The sequence below is a fragment of the Mobula hypostoma genome, chromosome 8 (genome assembly GCF_963921235.1).
Source record: "Mobula hypostoma chromosome 8, sMobHyp1.1, whole genome shotgun sequence".
Lineage (NCBI taxonomy): Eukaryota > Metazoa > Chordata > Chondrichthyes > Myliobatiformes > Myliobatidae > Mobula > Mobula hypostoma.
This window is the reverse complement of record NC_086104.1, coordinates 28,430,742-28,446,673: the sequence shown is the minus strand read 5'-3', so window position 1 is coordinate 28,446,673 and position 15,932 is coordinate 28,430,742. Positions and strand designations below refer to the sequence as shown.

Sequence of the window (15,932 nt, the reverse complement as noted above, 5' to 3'; positions counted from 1 at the left end):
TACAAAATAAGACAAACTGCAAATACAAACAAAACAAATAATAAATACGTATGTAGGTAAATAAATACTACTAACTTGAGTTGTAGTGTGTTTGTAAGTGAGTCCATAGTCACAGGCCTCCAGTAAGAAAGAAGATCACTTATTACCACTCTCTGGCTTCTCCCACTAAGCCAATGTCCAATCCAATTGACTACTTCCTCCTGAATGCCAAATAACTTCATCTTCTGGACCAGCCTGCCTTGTGGGACTTTATCAAAAGCCTTGTGAAAGTCTACGTAGACAATGAACACCACCTTTCCTTCATCAAACACCATGGCAACCTCTCTGAAAAACTCTACAAGATTGGTTGGACATGGCCTGCGATGCATAATGTTGACCATCTCTAATCAGGTCCTATCTATCCAAAATACTTATATATCTTGTCCTCTAGGATGCCTTCTAATCTCTCACCAATGACTAACACCAGGCTCCCTGGCCTATAATTTGCTGACTTGTTCTTAGAACCCTTCTTGAACAATGAACAACAACAGCTATCCTCTAGGGCTCTGGTTCTCTATCCATGGCTAAGGGCACTTTAAGTATCTCTTCCAATAATTCTGAATATTAATTATTTCTGATGTACGCTGGGCAAACTCCACAATTATGTATGAGCATTAAGAACCCTAATGCATCAAAGTAAGTTGAAGTCTAATTTCCAAGGATTAATACCTTCAATTGTACAGAAGAATCATTGATATTTCAGAATTACTTAATGTTTCAAGATGATTTTTTTGGTTTATATATGACACACTTTTGATCAAATTTGATAATCTTCTTAAAATTATGTAGAGATTGTCAGGCTCATTGCTGTAAAGTGTGCTTTGATGATAAAAATCTGTCATCTGAAGAGTTTGTGGAATGGCTAAGCATGTTAATCTATTAATGCACCATGACAGTAATGGGACTTGTAACTGTGATTCCCTGATTGAAAGCCATCATGCTGGATGCTAATATGAAACAAAGTGGGTGAAATTGAGGTGGGTGCCTCTTTTGGGTGCTATAGCTGTCATCTTTATAATATGTTGACTTGTACACATCATTCTGAAGTGTTCAGAGCAGTCAGATTATGACACAAATAGTTTTGGAGTTTTACAGGCCCTCTGGCCCAACTTGTGCATGCCAACCAAGTTGTCCACTTGAGTTAGTCTGATTTCTCCAAATCTGGCCTATATCCCTCTTTAAATTTAGAACAGCATAGTACATGCCCTTTGGCCCAGAAGATTGTGCCAACCTTTTACTTACTTCAAGATCAATCTAACTCTTCCCTCCAACATAGCCCTCCATTTGTCCTTCATCCATGTGCCCATCTAAGTGTCTCTTAAATGTCTCTACCTGTCTCTATCACCACCCCTGGCAGCACAACTCATGTATTCACCACTCTGTGTTAAAGAACATTACCTCTGATATCCCCTCTTATAGATCCCTCCAACCACCTTAGACTTATGCCCTCTCATATTAGCATTGTCTGTCCTGGGAAGATATCACTGGCTGTCCACTCTATCTGCCTCTTATCTTCTTATACACGTCCATCAAGTCACCTCTCTCATCCTCCTTCGCTCAAAAGGAAAAGCCCTAGTTCACTCAACCTATCCTCTAATACAGACAGCATCCTGGTCTGTACCCTCTAACCCCATTATTTTATTATTTGTCCTCTTTTTGCATTTGGGATGTTTGTAGGTCTTTGTTTTGTGTGTTTTTTTTGTGGATTCTGTTGTATTTCTTTGTTTTGTGGCTGCCTGCAAGAAGATGAATCTCAGGGTAGTATGTGATGTACATACCTTGATAATAAGTTTACTTTGAACTTTGAACTCTAAAACTTCCACATCTTTTCTATAATGAGATGATCAGAACTGAACATGAATAAATTCTTCTCGGGCTTCCAGTTGGGTAGAGGTATCGATTATAACCAATGATCCCTGATGAAGATGGCAGAGTTTGTCATCAAAACATCAGTTATAATCAATACCTGTACCCGGCTAAAAGCTCAAGAAGAGTTTATTTGTCATATATGCTGGGAAAGCACTGTATCTATTTTTAGAATTGAACACAATACTCCAAATATGGTTTAACCGGAGCTTTATAGAGCTGCAACCTTTCCTATCCATGTGCTTGTCTAAATGTACTTTAAATTGTTATCATTTTTCCTGCCTTTACAACCTCTTCTGGCAGGTCATTCCATATATCCTTCACTCTCTGTGAAAAAGTTACCCCTGTTAAGACTTTCCCTCTCACTTTCAATCCCTGCCCTTTAGTTTTAGACTCCTGTAGCCTGGGAAAAAGACTGTGACTATTCACATTTCAATGGCTTTCATGATTTTATCAACCTCAATAAAGCAACCACTTATCCTCCTAAGCTCCAGGGGAAAACGTCCCAGCGTATCCAGCCTCGCCTTATAGCTCAAGCTCTGAAAATAAAAACAAATAGCAAAGCTGGAACTCTAAAATAAAAACCACTCAGCAGGTCAGACAGTATAGATGGAAAGAGAAGCAGAGATAATGTTTCAAGGTGAATCCATTATATCAGACTATGACAAGAACTATGTAAAGTCAATTTGACATTAATGCTCTTTGAGTAATGATCAGTCTTAGGAGTCTTATATGCTTTTGATGCCATTTTTCAGTTGGAATAAATCATGCTTAGAGAATGACCAGGGGCAATGCAGATGAAAACAACCTTCTGGAAGAAAGAGGAGGAGAAGCATATGGAAGGAGCTCCCAGCTGGAAGTCATTCTTGCCAAAGAATCTGAAAGCCAAAGAATCTGAAAGGAGAATTGATTCCCTCTAAATTAACAATGTTAATTAAAGTTATTGATGTTCATAGTATCAGGTTGGAGACTATCAAGGTGGAATATGAGGTGCCTTTCTTCCAAAGTGCGTCTAGCCTCAATTTGGCAGTAGTGGAAGCTGTGGACAGACATGGGATTGGGGAGAGGAATTCTGGGAACAGTCATGTTGATGTGGGAATGGGAAGAGGAATTCCATGGACAGACAAGTTGATGTGGGAATGGGAAGAAGAATTCCAGGAACAGCCATGTCGATGTGTGAATGGGCAGAGGAATTCCATGGAGAGATATGTTGTTGTGGGAATGTGAAGTAGAATTAAAATTGCTGGCCATCTGGAGATCCTGGCTGGTGAAGGTGCTCAATGAAGCAATCGCCCAACTTGCACCAGATCATAAGGTTGTAGAACCATAGGAACTCCATGAAAACAGGTCCTTCTGCTCATCTGGTCCATGCCAACCATTGCATCCTCCCTGCTAGTCCCAGCCACCTGCGTTTGGCCCATAACCACCCCCCCAACCCCTCTCCTTCATGTACCTATCCAACTGCCTCTTAAATGTTGAAATTGTACCCACCTCAAAGACTTCCTCTGGCAGCTTATTCCAGGTACTTAGAGTCAGACTCAGGTTTATTCTCACTGCTTTATGTGGTATGAGGTTTGTTGTTTTGTGACAGCGGTGCAGTGCAAAAATGTAAAGTTACTATAAATAACAAAATAAATGAATAGTATAAAAATGGAATGGAGAGGTGCCATTTGTGGGTTTGTGGACAATTTGGAGCTCTGATGGAGGAAACGAAGATTACTGAGTGTGAGTCTTCAAGGCTCCTCTACTCCTCTGTGCCTCCTTCCTAACGGTGGTGATGGGGGGGGGAGGGTGGGCTGGGGATAGTGGTGTGATGGTGGTGAGGGTCCTTGGTAGTGAATATCATCTTTTTGGGGCACAGTTTGTTGGGAATGTCTCCAATAGTTGCAGCCTCTTGAGATTCTATGTATTGAAGCCTCCGTGCTACAGTGTGCTGCTACCAGTCAGGGCTGATCTCCACTGTGCATCTCCAGAGGTCTGCAGGAGTCCTGTTCCCAATGTTCAGTTCTGGTCACCTCATTATAGGAACAATGTGGAAACTTTAGAGAGTGTGCAGAGGAGATTTACCAGGATGCTGCCTGAATTAAAGGTGGTGTCTAATAAGGAAAGGTTGAGCAAGCTAGGGATTTTTTTCTTTGGAACAAAGGAGGATGAGAAGGAACTTGATAGAGGTGTATAAGGTAATAAGAGGCAAAGATAGAGTGTGGACAGCAGGCATCCTTTTCCCAGTGCAGTGAGGGCTAATATGAGAATATATAAGGAGATTGGAGGAAAGTATCCGGTGGGGCGAGGGAATGTCACAGGTAGTTTCTTTTACTCAGTGAGCAGTTCGTGCATGGAACACCTTGCCAGAGGTGATGTTCATGGCATATATTTCAGAGACATTCAGCTGATAGGTGCATGGATGAAAGAAAAATGGAGGCCTATGTGCAAGGCTTGTTACATTGATCTTGGACTAAGCTAAAAAGTTTGCACAACATTGTGAGCTGAAGGCGCTTACTGTGCTGCACTGTTCTATGTTCTAACTTCCGTGAGGGAGAATAAGAGGGGGTGTGTGCTGTTCATAAAAAGTTTTTGCCGAGTCTACCATTTTAAACAAGGCAAGTTCTGCATTACCTCAGGTTGTTCGGGTGATAGTTGAAATGATCTTTTATGGATTTCGCTCCCTCTTGGCTGATATTATTTCAAATCTTCCCATATATCAAATGTGCCATATCCCAGACCTATAAACTCTCTTAATTCTGATAAAAGGTCCTCAACATGAAACATAAACTTTGTTTCTCTTTCCACAGAAGATACCTTACCTACTGAGTATTTCAGCATTTTTGTTTTTGGTTAGATCATTTCAATCATAGTCAGAAGACCATGTGGGATGGAAAAAGGCCCTTTGGCTTACCAGGCCCATTTACACGAAACCCATTTTATTCTCCCCATGTTCGCTTTCACTTCCTCTCTGATTCTATCATTCATCTATAGAATAGGGTCAATTTATGGTGGCCAATTACTCTACCAACCCACGCGTCTTTGGGTTGTAGGAAGAAACTGGAGCACTTGGAGCACCACATGGTCACAGGGGTAGATTCCATATGGACAATATCAGAGGTCAGGACTGATCCCGGCTACTGGAGATGTGAAACAACATTGTGGCCTCCTCTAGTTCGGAGAGACCAGACCCGGGTGACTGCTTTGCTGACATCTTGTTCCTACTACTGCACCAGCTAGGATCTCCCGGTGGCTACCATTTTAATTCCAGAGGCCATTCCCACACTAACACAGATACAAGATATTCTGCAGATGCTGGAAATCCTGAGCAACACGAACAAAAATACTGGAGAAACTGAGTAAATCATCCAACGTCTATGGAGGTAAGCAAACAGCCTACGTTTTGGGCTGAAACCCTTCAGCAGTACATCAGGTACCCCCTGCTTATCAACTCATCAAGAGCAACATCATGCAAGGTTCTATGTGCTTTATGGAAGAATGTAACTTGTACGTGAGAACCTACATTTGTTTTATTGAAAATTTACATAAGATTAAATAAGCATAGAGAGGAGCAAAGGAAATGGGGGACATTTGGCAATATAATGATAAACTCAAATGACAACTGCAATAAAATGCCTGCAAAAGACGAAGGCAATGCAATGGTTCAGCCAATTTCTTTCCTTCTAACCTTTATACATGGCTCATTGATTTTTAATAGATGTATATTTTTAGTTGGCAGAGGGAATCGCAAAGTTAACAGTATTTATCTTTGACTGATGAATGAGGGTGTGGGAAAACACTGACTCTGGTAATCACAATTAATCACAGGGCAGTAAAACAAAACTACCAGGTTAAAATGTCAATGGCCCGAGCGCAAAATATAAATATATTCTGCAATGATTTATAAACCTTGCTTTACATAAAATCACATTTCAAAGCATGAAAAATAAACAAATAAACACAATGTGATGTGTAATTGGTTATGCTCCAATTCTATAAGAAGAGACTTTATAATCTCTCTGAGCAGGATATGGGATGTGTAAATTACTTAAACTGACCTGCCAAGTGTAATCATACCCTGCTGTAATTTTCTTTATGGTACACTGGAGCAATTTAGACATTATACTGAATTTGCTGATTTTTTTTTCCATGCGATTTTTCGTTAGTACGTGTAAGGGTTTGGAGTTGGGTGTGCGATGCACAGAACTCCATTATCTATGCATGTGATAAATGTAAACAGGCTCAATGCTTTTCTTTTAGAGTCCTAGTCATAGAAAAGTACAACACAGAAACAAGCCCTTTGGCCCATCTTGTCAGTGCCAAACCATTTAAACAGCCTGCTCCCATTGACCTGCACCGGGACCATAGCCCTCCCTACCCATACCACCCATGCCCCAACCATCTTGTTTCTCTTTTATTCAAAACATTGGGCTAGTAACTTATACTGTACATCAATGTATGTATACCCTTAAAAAACTAAATTACCTTGGAAAATAAAAACAGAAAAGGCTGATAATATTAAGCAAGACAGGCCACATCTGTGGCATACAAAACAGAGTTAATGTTTCAGCTTCAAGACTCTTCAACAGAACTGGGAAGGAGAGACTAGAAGCTTGCTGACCTGTAGGGAGGGTGCAGGAGAGGTATGTCTTTGACAGGGTAAAACTGGGGTGATCACGGGCATAAACTGTGAACAAGACTATCTGGTTAGTGAGTGAATGGGAGCAGTTAGAGACTTGACAAAAGAAGGCTTTTGGTACATTGGCCTTTGTAAATCCAACTACTGAGTACAAGGGGTGGATGGATTGATATACAACATTGGTGAGGCCTAATTTGGAGTGTTGTGTGCAGTTTTGGTCACCTACCTACAGGAAAGATGCAAGTAAGGTTGAAAGAGTGCAGAGAAAATTTACAAGGATGTTGCTGGGTCTGGAGGACCTGAGTTATAAGGATAGATTGAATAGGTTAGGACTTTATTCCTTGGAACACAGAAGACTGAGAGGAGATTTGATAGAGGTCTACAAAATTATGAGTGGTATAGATATGATAAATGCAAGCAGGCTTTTTCCACTGAGGTTGGGTGAGACTACAACTAGAGGTCATGGGTTAAAGGTGAAAGGTGAAAAGTGTAAGGGGAACATGAGGGGAAATGTCTTCACTCAGAGGGTTGTGAGAGTGTGGAATGAGCTGCCAGTGCAAGTGGTAGATGTGAGTTTGATTTCAATGTTTAAGAGAAGTTTGGATAGGTACATGGATCATAAGGATATGGAGTGTTATGGTCCTGGTGCAGTTGAATGGGAGTAGGCAGTTTAATTGGCTCGGCACAGACTAGGTGGGCCGAAGGGCCTGTTTCTGTGCCATTACTCCATCATAGGCAAAAGTAGATAAGTGCGGTGAAGTGGAGAGCAGGATAACAGATTAGCACGTCAGGCTGAGCATATTCTACAGAGGAAATAAAAGAGAAATGGAACACAAACAGACAAGCCTAATTGTTTCCACAGTCAGAGAAATCAAGTTACCTGAAGCTGTGCGTCATGCAACATGACTTTTCATACACTTATTGCACAAAGCTCTGCCAGTTGTCGATAGCTGAGGATGTTCTGCCAGCTACTTTGCCTTTGTGATACCTTACTACACTAATGAGCCTACAGACATTAACTTTTACATACAGCTTCCTATGAAACACGCACATTGGCAACTCTCACCATTCTCTGCAAACCTCTGCATCCAACACATCAACCTCCACAACTTCGGCCATCTCCAAAGGGATCCCACCACTAAGCACGTATTTACCTCCCCGCTACTCTCCATTTTCCACAGGAATCACACCCCCTGTGATTCCCTTGTCTATTCATCCCTTCCCACTAATCTCCCTCCTGGCACTTATCCCTGCAAATGGACAAAGTGCTACACATGTCCAGTTACTTCCTTCCTCACCTCCATTCAGGGCTCCGAAGTCCTTCCAGGTGAGGCAAAACTTCCCCTGTGAATTTGTTGGGGGTCGCTTATTGTATCTGCTGCTCCCGATGCAGCCTCCTCTACATTGGTGAGACCCGTCGTAAATTGGGGAACCACTTTGTCGAGAACCCCCTTTCCATCCATCAAAAGTGGAATTAACCATTTTAATTCCGATTCCCTTTCCCGTACCGACACGTCAGTCCATAGCCTTCTCTTCTATTCCCCACTCTGGCCTCCTTCCTCTTCTCACCTGCCAATCACCTCCTCTTGGCGCCCCTCTTCCCTTTCTCCTATCAGATTCCTTCCTCTCCAGCCCTTCTTTACCTTTCCTACCCATCTGGCTTCAGTCATCAACCATCACCTATCATCTTCTAGCTATCCTCCTTCACCTTTTTTATTGTGGCATCTTCTTCCTTCCTTTCCAGTCCTGAAGAAGGATCTCGGCCCAAAACATTGACTGTTTATTTATTTCCACAGATGCTGCCTGATCTGATGAGTTCCTCCAGCATTTTGTGTGTGCTGCTTTGAAAGGGGTACTTCAAGCACAGCAGTATTGATAGCACGGAGAGGATATGGCCGATATGTTGCTGAACTCAGGACATACGATTGGACGCAGCCATTAGCACTATATGTGGGAAGGTGCAGAATCATGACTGAGGTCAAGTGTTATTGCCAACATTCCAGGAAGGGATGCAGAACTTTGCAATATTGCCATATGGAAGAAGAAGACAGTAATACTGCATCAAAAAAGGCTGGATACTACACTAACATCATGAGCAAGGTCTCAAGCTCTTCAGGGATTACTGGTTTGACACATGCAGCTAGTCCCATGACCAGGGGCTGGTCACATATTGATGGTTGGTCAATATATGACCAGGCTAAGGAACTTGGCAAAGAAATGCAGTTTCCAGAACTTCTTAGACCAGACATTGTATAATCACTTGGTGAGCAGATGAGTGAATGACAACATTCAGGCAAAACTGTTTGAGACAATGGATGCAAGTTTCAAGGCAACATCGTCTGCAGCCACTAGGTGGACCTGGTGTTTAAAAATTTGAACATTATTCCTCTGGGCCTGCAAGCAGGGAGATACACACCCTTCCGCTCTCTGCTGAAGTGCAGCAGTGCAGTGCCACGTAGGCAAATCTGTCCATAAGCCCATCCTGATGAAGGGTCCTGGACTGAAATGTCGACTGTTTATAGATGCTGCCTGACCTGCAAAACTCCTCCAGCACGTTGTGTGCTTTGCTCTATCCACACGAGTGGCAGAGTGATCGAAGTACAGGTGGTAGCACTGCAGGGTGGAATTGGTAACAGTCTGTCTGATGATGAAACTTAGCTGAAAGGAGAGTCATGCAACGAAATGCAAGACCTTCTTGGGAAGAGGTCAGCCGCAGTTTAGCCAAGGTACGTGAACACCTTATGCTGAGGCGGATGATGGAAGGTTGTGGGATATAGAGCTGGGTTACATGTTATGAATGAAATATAATATTAAACTGTGTGGGCACGTGGCCAAGTGGTTAAGGCATTGGACTAGCAACCTGAAAGTCGTGAGTTCGAGCCCCAGCCGAGGCAATGTGTTGTGTCCTTGAGCAAGGCACTTAATCACACATTGCTCTGCGACGACACTGGTGCCAAGCTGTATGGGTCCTAATGCCCTTCCCTTGGACAACATTGGTGTCGTGGAGAGGGGAGACTTGCAGCATGGGCAACTGCTGGTCTTCCATACAACTTTGCCCAGGCCTGCACCCTGGAGAGTGAAGACTTTCCAGGTGCAGATCCATGCTCTCGCAAGACTAACGGATGCCTTTAATAATATTAAACTGAGTGTAGGTAATCCCAAGTGGAGTATTTTGAGGACATTCCTTGAAGGTCATTTCCTCACAGTGTTGAATGTTCATGGATTTGTAGGTAACAGAATGACATATATCTATGTTTCTGAGGGTCAAACAGGCAGCATCGTATTAGCAGCGAGTTACCAGGTTCAGACCCAAATTCAGATTTAGATTCATTTATTTATCACATGTACATTGAAGCATACAGTAAAATATATATGTCATTTGGTTTAAAAATCAACACAACCTCAGGATGTGCTGGAGGCAGCTGGTAATGTCGCTACATATTCCAATGCCAATGTAGCTTGCCCACAATGCTCAAAAGAACAACCACCACACCAACAATGACAAGCACATTTACTCCCTCTCACCCCACACCCACTCACACACACACAGATAGGCCTCCAACCCGGGCCTCCAATCTCCAGTGCCTGGCCTGGACTTGCAGGCATCAGGCCTTCGATTTCTGGGCGTGCCAACCCAAGAGCATCAACCAATTAGGCCTTGACTTCTGAACTCGTGGTCGTAGGTATTCGGCTCTCAACCTTCAGTACTGACTCCACGACTTGCTGAAGACTGTGCAAGGACTATATTTTTGCAAAAAAATCCATAAGGTTCATTACTTTACCAGAAACCAGATGATTCAGTTGGCAACTAGGGAGAGACCATAAGCGATGATCCTTGCTCGTGATGCTCACACTCCATGAAAGAAAAGGTTCTGCCTGCTGCTACCATGTAATTGCCAAGGAAGACAGCGAGACAGCGATGACAGCTGTAATCAGGGTTTCACAGATTGCATTGAAGATTTACTCTGAGGCAAGAAAATGCAGGAACTTCCTTTGGAGAATTGGATGCAGCAGACTAGATTGAACATAATTTGCAGAATGAATAAATTTGATGGATTGAATTGTACTTTCTTGAGCATTTATTGAACATATGCTTGGACTGCCTTATTATATTTGTAATTATACAGTATATTGCATTTATTTGATTAGATTGAGCAAGAAGTGATCAATTATGCAGTTAGCCATACAACAGAAATCCGAATAAAATATACATTGTAATTATAGGATTTATTTCACATTTATCAAACAGTTTGACACATTCTCATAATCAGAACAAATTAGTTAACAATAAAAATATCAAGATAATAAGTGATTAAGTTAACATGGGTAGTTGGGATTGAGGTAGACAGTATAAAAAGACTGAAGAGATATAAGACACTGTACATTTCTGAGAAATATGTTGGGAAGTTCTTTTTGTGCTGTTGAGATTAATGAGATATAAGTAACTACCAGTACCTAGGGCTTTTTTTAAGATCCTATGATCTTATATCTTTATGATATGTAAAAGTAACTGAATATCTACTTACACTGGGGCAGGCATCTTCTCCCTGCTGTCCAACCAGTATATACAGAATAACATCTTTCTCCAGGTAGAATGTGGCTTGTACCAGCACACCACGGAATCTCCAAAAGTTGCTCTTTCCCCCCATGCCTCCAGCAGCTCCGTAAGCAGATATCCTACAAGTTGATGGGAAAGTGTTTATTTAATCACAAAACTCTCAAGAGAAACAGATTAACATAGAAAAGAATAAGTTGCTTGATCTTGGTTTTCACATGAGGGAAGCCTGGATTGGGCACACATATGTGATGGAGTTGTGATTGAGAAACATGGAAGGAGGTATATTTTCCTGGAAACTGTCTGGGTTTATCTCCAGTATATTATTTTATTTTGTATTTCCAGATCCTTTGCCTGAAGTGCTGACCCCCTACTGAGTGGAAGCAAGCAGATAGTGGTGTTTGAACCACAGGAGCGTGAGGGTTTGCATTTGTTGGGTAATAATTGCATCTCCACAATGTCAGTGATCACTGAGGACATGGAGTGGGGAGCGGGGTATTTAAATATAACAAATCTGAAAGTAGATGTGCTGTAAAGGCACAGATAAACCAGTCCTTTATGCCTTTTTTTTTACTCAAATGTACATCTAAGATGAAGAAAACTCACATCACGGTTGGAAAATTAATTGATTGATTGAGATACAGCACGGAATAGGCCCTTTCACCCAGTAATTTAACCCTAGCCTAATCATAGGACAATTTACAATGACCAATTGACCAACCAACCGGTACGTCTTTGGACTGTGGGAGGAAACTGGAGCAGCCAGAGGAAACCCATGTGGTCATGGGGAGAATGTACAACCTCCTTACTGGCAGTGGCGAAGATTGAACCCAGGTTGCCTGTGCTGAGAAACTTCGTGCTAACCACTATGCTACTGTGCTGCTGGAGGCAAGCTGCCTCCATTGAGGGATTGCAAGTTATCTGCCTCCTGAGGGAATTGGTTGCCAGGCACTTGTCCAGTCGCTGTTAAGACTGGCAGGTAATTTGAAGACCTATATTTTAAATTCTTAATATTTAAGTTTTCCCTTTGACAGAAATACATTTGTTTTGAGATGATTGGGGTTGGAACAGAGGCTTATGTTTGGATGTTTATATAATTAGAAATCAGGAAGAAATCAAATGTACTAGATTGCACTCTGAGATTCATTCTCCCATGCTGATGGAATTCAATCAGCAATGGTATGCAATTTTGGTTTATATTGCCTCAGTCCACCCTGGTTAATGATCAGGGCGGTCAACAATTGCAGGGTGAAGAATGCAGGACTGAAGGTACTAAATTTAAATGCGCACAGCATTCAGAATAAGGTAGACAAGCTCGTGGCACAATTAGAGATTGGTTGTTATGACGTTCTGGGCATCTCTGAGTTGTGGCTGAAAGAAGGACATAACTAGAAGCTTAACATCAAAGGATATACTTTGTATCGAAAGGACAGGCAGGAAGACATAGGCAGTGGTGTGGCGCTGTTGGTCAGAGATGGAATTACATCTTTAGAAGCAGGTGATATAGGGTCAGAGGACTGTTGAATCTTTGTGGGTGGAGTTAAGAAATTGCAAGGGTAAAAAAACAATTATGGGAACCATATACAGGCCTTCAAATAGTAGCCAAGATGCAGGGTTGAGTTTGCAAAGGGAGTTGGAAAAGGCATGTAAAAAGGGTAATGACACAATGTAATGGGTACTTCAATATGCAAGGGGATTGGGAAAATCAGGTTGGTGTCGGATCGCAAAAGAGGAAATTTGTTGAATGCCCGTGAGATGGCTTTGTAGAGCAGCTTGTGATTGAGCCTACTCGGGGTTGTGTAATAACCCAGATCTTACGAGGGAGCTTCACATAAAGGAACCCTTAGGAGGCAGTAACAATAATATGATTGAATTCATACTGCAATTTGAGAGGAAGAAGCATAACTCACAATGGAAGAAACAGAATTAGAGAGGCATTGAGAGGAGCCTGCCCAATGGATTGGAGAAGGATACTGGTGGGAATGATGGCAGAGCACAGATGGCTGAAGTTTCTGGCAATAGTTCACAAGGCACAGGATAGATATGTCCCACAGAGAAGTAGTTTTCAAATGGCAGGTTTAGGCAACCATGGCTGACAAGGGAAGTTAAGGACTCATAAAAGCCAAGGAAAAGGCATAAAAGCCAAGGAAAGGGCATATAAGGTAGCAAAAGTGAGTGGGAAGTTGGATGATTGGGAAGCTTTTAAAATCCAACAAAAGGCAACTAAAAACTCTATAAGAAGGAGAAAGATGAAATATGAGGGCAGACTAGCCAATAATACAGGCAAAATACCAAAAAAAATTTACAGTTTTATAAAGAGTAAAAGGGAGGTGAGAGTTGTTACTGGAGCACTGGAAAATGATACTGGTGAGGTAGTAATGGGAGAAAAAGAAATGGCAGATGAGCTTAATGGGTACTTTGCATCTGTCTTCACTGTGGAAGACACTAGCAGTTTGCCAGTGGTCCATGAGTGTCAGGGAACAGCAGTGAGTGACAAAAGAAAAAGTGCTAGGCAAACTCAAAGGTCTTAAGCTGGATAAGTCACCTGGGCCAGATAGACTAATCCCAGAGTCCTGAGAGAGGTTGCTGAAGAGATAACAGATGCATTGGTCATGATTTTTCAAGGATCACTTGATTCTGGCATGGTCCCAGAGGAATGGAAGATTGCAAATGACACTCCACTCTTTAAGAAGGCAGGAAGGCAAAAGGAAGAAAATTATGGGCAGTTAGCCTAACCTCAGTGGTTGGGAAAGTGTTGTCTGTTGGTAAGGATGAGGTTTCAAGGTACTTGGAGACTAATGATAAAATAAATCAAAGTCAGCATGGTTTCTGTAAAGGTAAATCTTGCCTGACAGATCTGTTAGAATTCTTCGAGGAAGTAATAAGCAGGGTGGACAAAAGAGAGGCAGTGGATACTATTTACTTGGATTTTCAGAAGGCATTTGATAAGATGCCACACATGAAGCTGCTTAACAAGATAAAATCCTATAGCGTTTCAGGAAAGATACTGGTATGTTTGCAGAGTGGCTGACAGGCAGGAGGCAGCGAATGGGAATAAAAGGGGCCTTTTCTAGTTGGTTGCTGATAATAGAACTGATGGCTTTGTGGCAATGTGTGTGGATGATACAAAGATAGGTGGAGGAGTAGGTACTACTGAGCGAGCAATGTGATTGCAGCAGGACTTAGACAAATTGGAAGAATGGGTAAAGTGTTGACAGATGGAATACAGTGTTGGGACATGTATGATAATGCATTTTGCTAAAAGGAACAATAATATGGACTATTATCTGAATGGGGAGAAGGTTCATTTGTGAGAGGTGCAAAGGGACTTAGGAGTCCTCGTGCAAGACTCCCGAAAGGTAATTTTGCAGGTTGAGTCTGTGGTAGAGAAGCAAAGGCAATGTTGACATTTATTTCAAGGGGTATAGAATATAAAAACAAGGAGATAATGCTGAGCCTATATAAGAAACTAGTCAGACTGCACTTGGAGTATTGTCAACAGTTTTGGGCTCCATATCTCAGAAAGGATGTGTTGTCATTGGAAAGAGTCTAGAGCAGTTTCACTAGAATGATTCTGGGAATGAAGGGGTTAACGCATGAAGAGCATTTGGCAGCTTTGGGCCTGTACTCACTGTAATTTAGAAGAATGTGGGTGGATCTCACTGAAACCCACCAAATGTTGAAAGAACTAGATAGGGTGGATGTGGAGACAATGTTTCCTATGGTGGGGGTATCCAGAACTAGAGGGCACAGCCTCAATATTGAAGGGCTAGTCTTTAGAACAAGGTAAGGAGGAATTTTTTAACCAGAGAGTAGTAAATCTGTGGAATGCTCTGCCAAAGGCTGTGGAGGCCAAGTCCATGTGTATATTTAAGGCAGAAGCTGATCATTTCCTGATCGGTCAGGGCTTGGAAGGATGTGGCGAGAAGGGTTGAGTGGGATGGGAATCAGCCGTGATGGAATGGTGGAGACCTATATCTTATGGTCTTATGGTTTTAAATGGCTGTCATCTCTAGAGATTCTTTGTTCTGAACCTTCCTTATTTTTGTGGAAAGTAGTATTGACATAGATTGTATCTTGTAAGTGGAGAGTTGGTTTTCAATTGGATTCCTTGTGTTAGTTATTTAACAACCCCAAACCCTGCTAAGCTTTCATATAAATCCCACTCAACACACTAAGAACACAACAGGAATGAAGCTTTGCATTTAGCTCAGTGTCACTTTCCTGTAGTGTACCCATATTCCTCAATTATCTTAATAACTAAACATTTATCTTCTCTGACTGAGATGTATTAAACACAATCTCTTGGGTGATGCATTCTAAAGATTCACCACCTTCTGCAGGAGAATTTTTTTTTCCCATTTCATAAATCCCTGTTGATTCTGTCCTGCCTAATTATTATTTACCAAGTTCCCTGTTACCAATCCTTTATAATAGGTTCCAGCATTTTCCCTGTTAATGTTAGGCTTACAGGTCCATAGCTCCCTACTTTTGTTCAGCCACCTATCTTAAATAGTGGAGTTACATTCACAACATTTCAATGTCTTTACGAACTGCAAAGGAGGAATAATAACATATAGGAGGATTTCATCTTCCTTCAGGGTGTTGCAGTCTTCAGGATTCAGTATCTGATTTAACAATTGGAGGTAAATTGCTTTCTTTGTATCAGAACTGGTCAGTTCTGCTGTAATGTGAAATCAGTTTTTTATTCCACTGCCTGCTAGCTTGATCTGCTGGGCATTTCTGACAGATCTGACCTGCAAATTGCAGCCTTTACATTTTCCTCTGTTTCCTCTATCTCTAAATGCCCCCATTAAACTATCAAACAGATGTGTTTTATCAGCAGCTTGT

General features: G+C 41.8%; 1 protein-coding gene across 3 annotated transcripts in view; it reads right to left on the bottom strand.

Annotated features, from left to right (window-relative positions):
- Positions 1 to 15,932, bottom strand: part of LOC134350426 (ALK tyrosine kinase receptor-like) — a 1,308,522-nt gene that overhangs the window by 150,581 nt on the left and 1,142,009 nt on the right. For all 3 annotated transcript variants that reach the window (XM_063055604.1, XM_063055603.1, XM_063055605.1), the window contains exon 13: positions 11,053 to 11,203. In XM_063055604.1, coding sequence (XP_062911674.1) covers positions 11,053 to 11,203 — 151 coding nt within the window. The remainder of the gene's footprint in view (positions 1 to 11,052; positions 11,204 to 15,932) is intronic.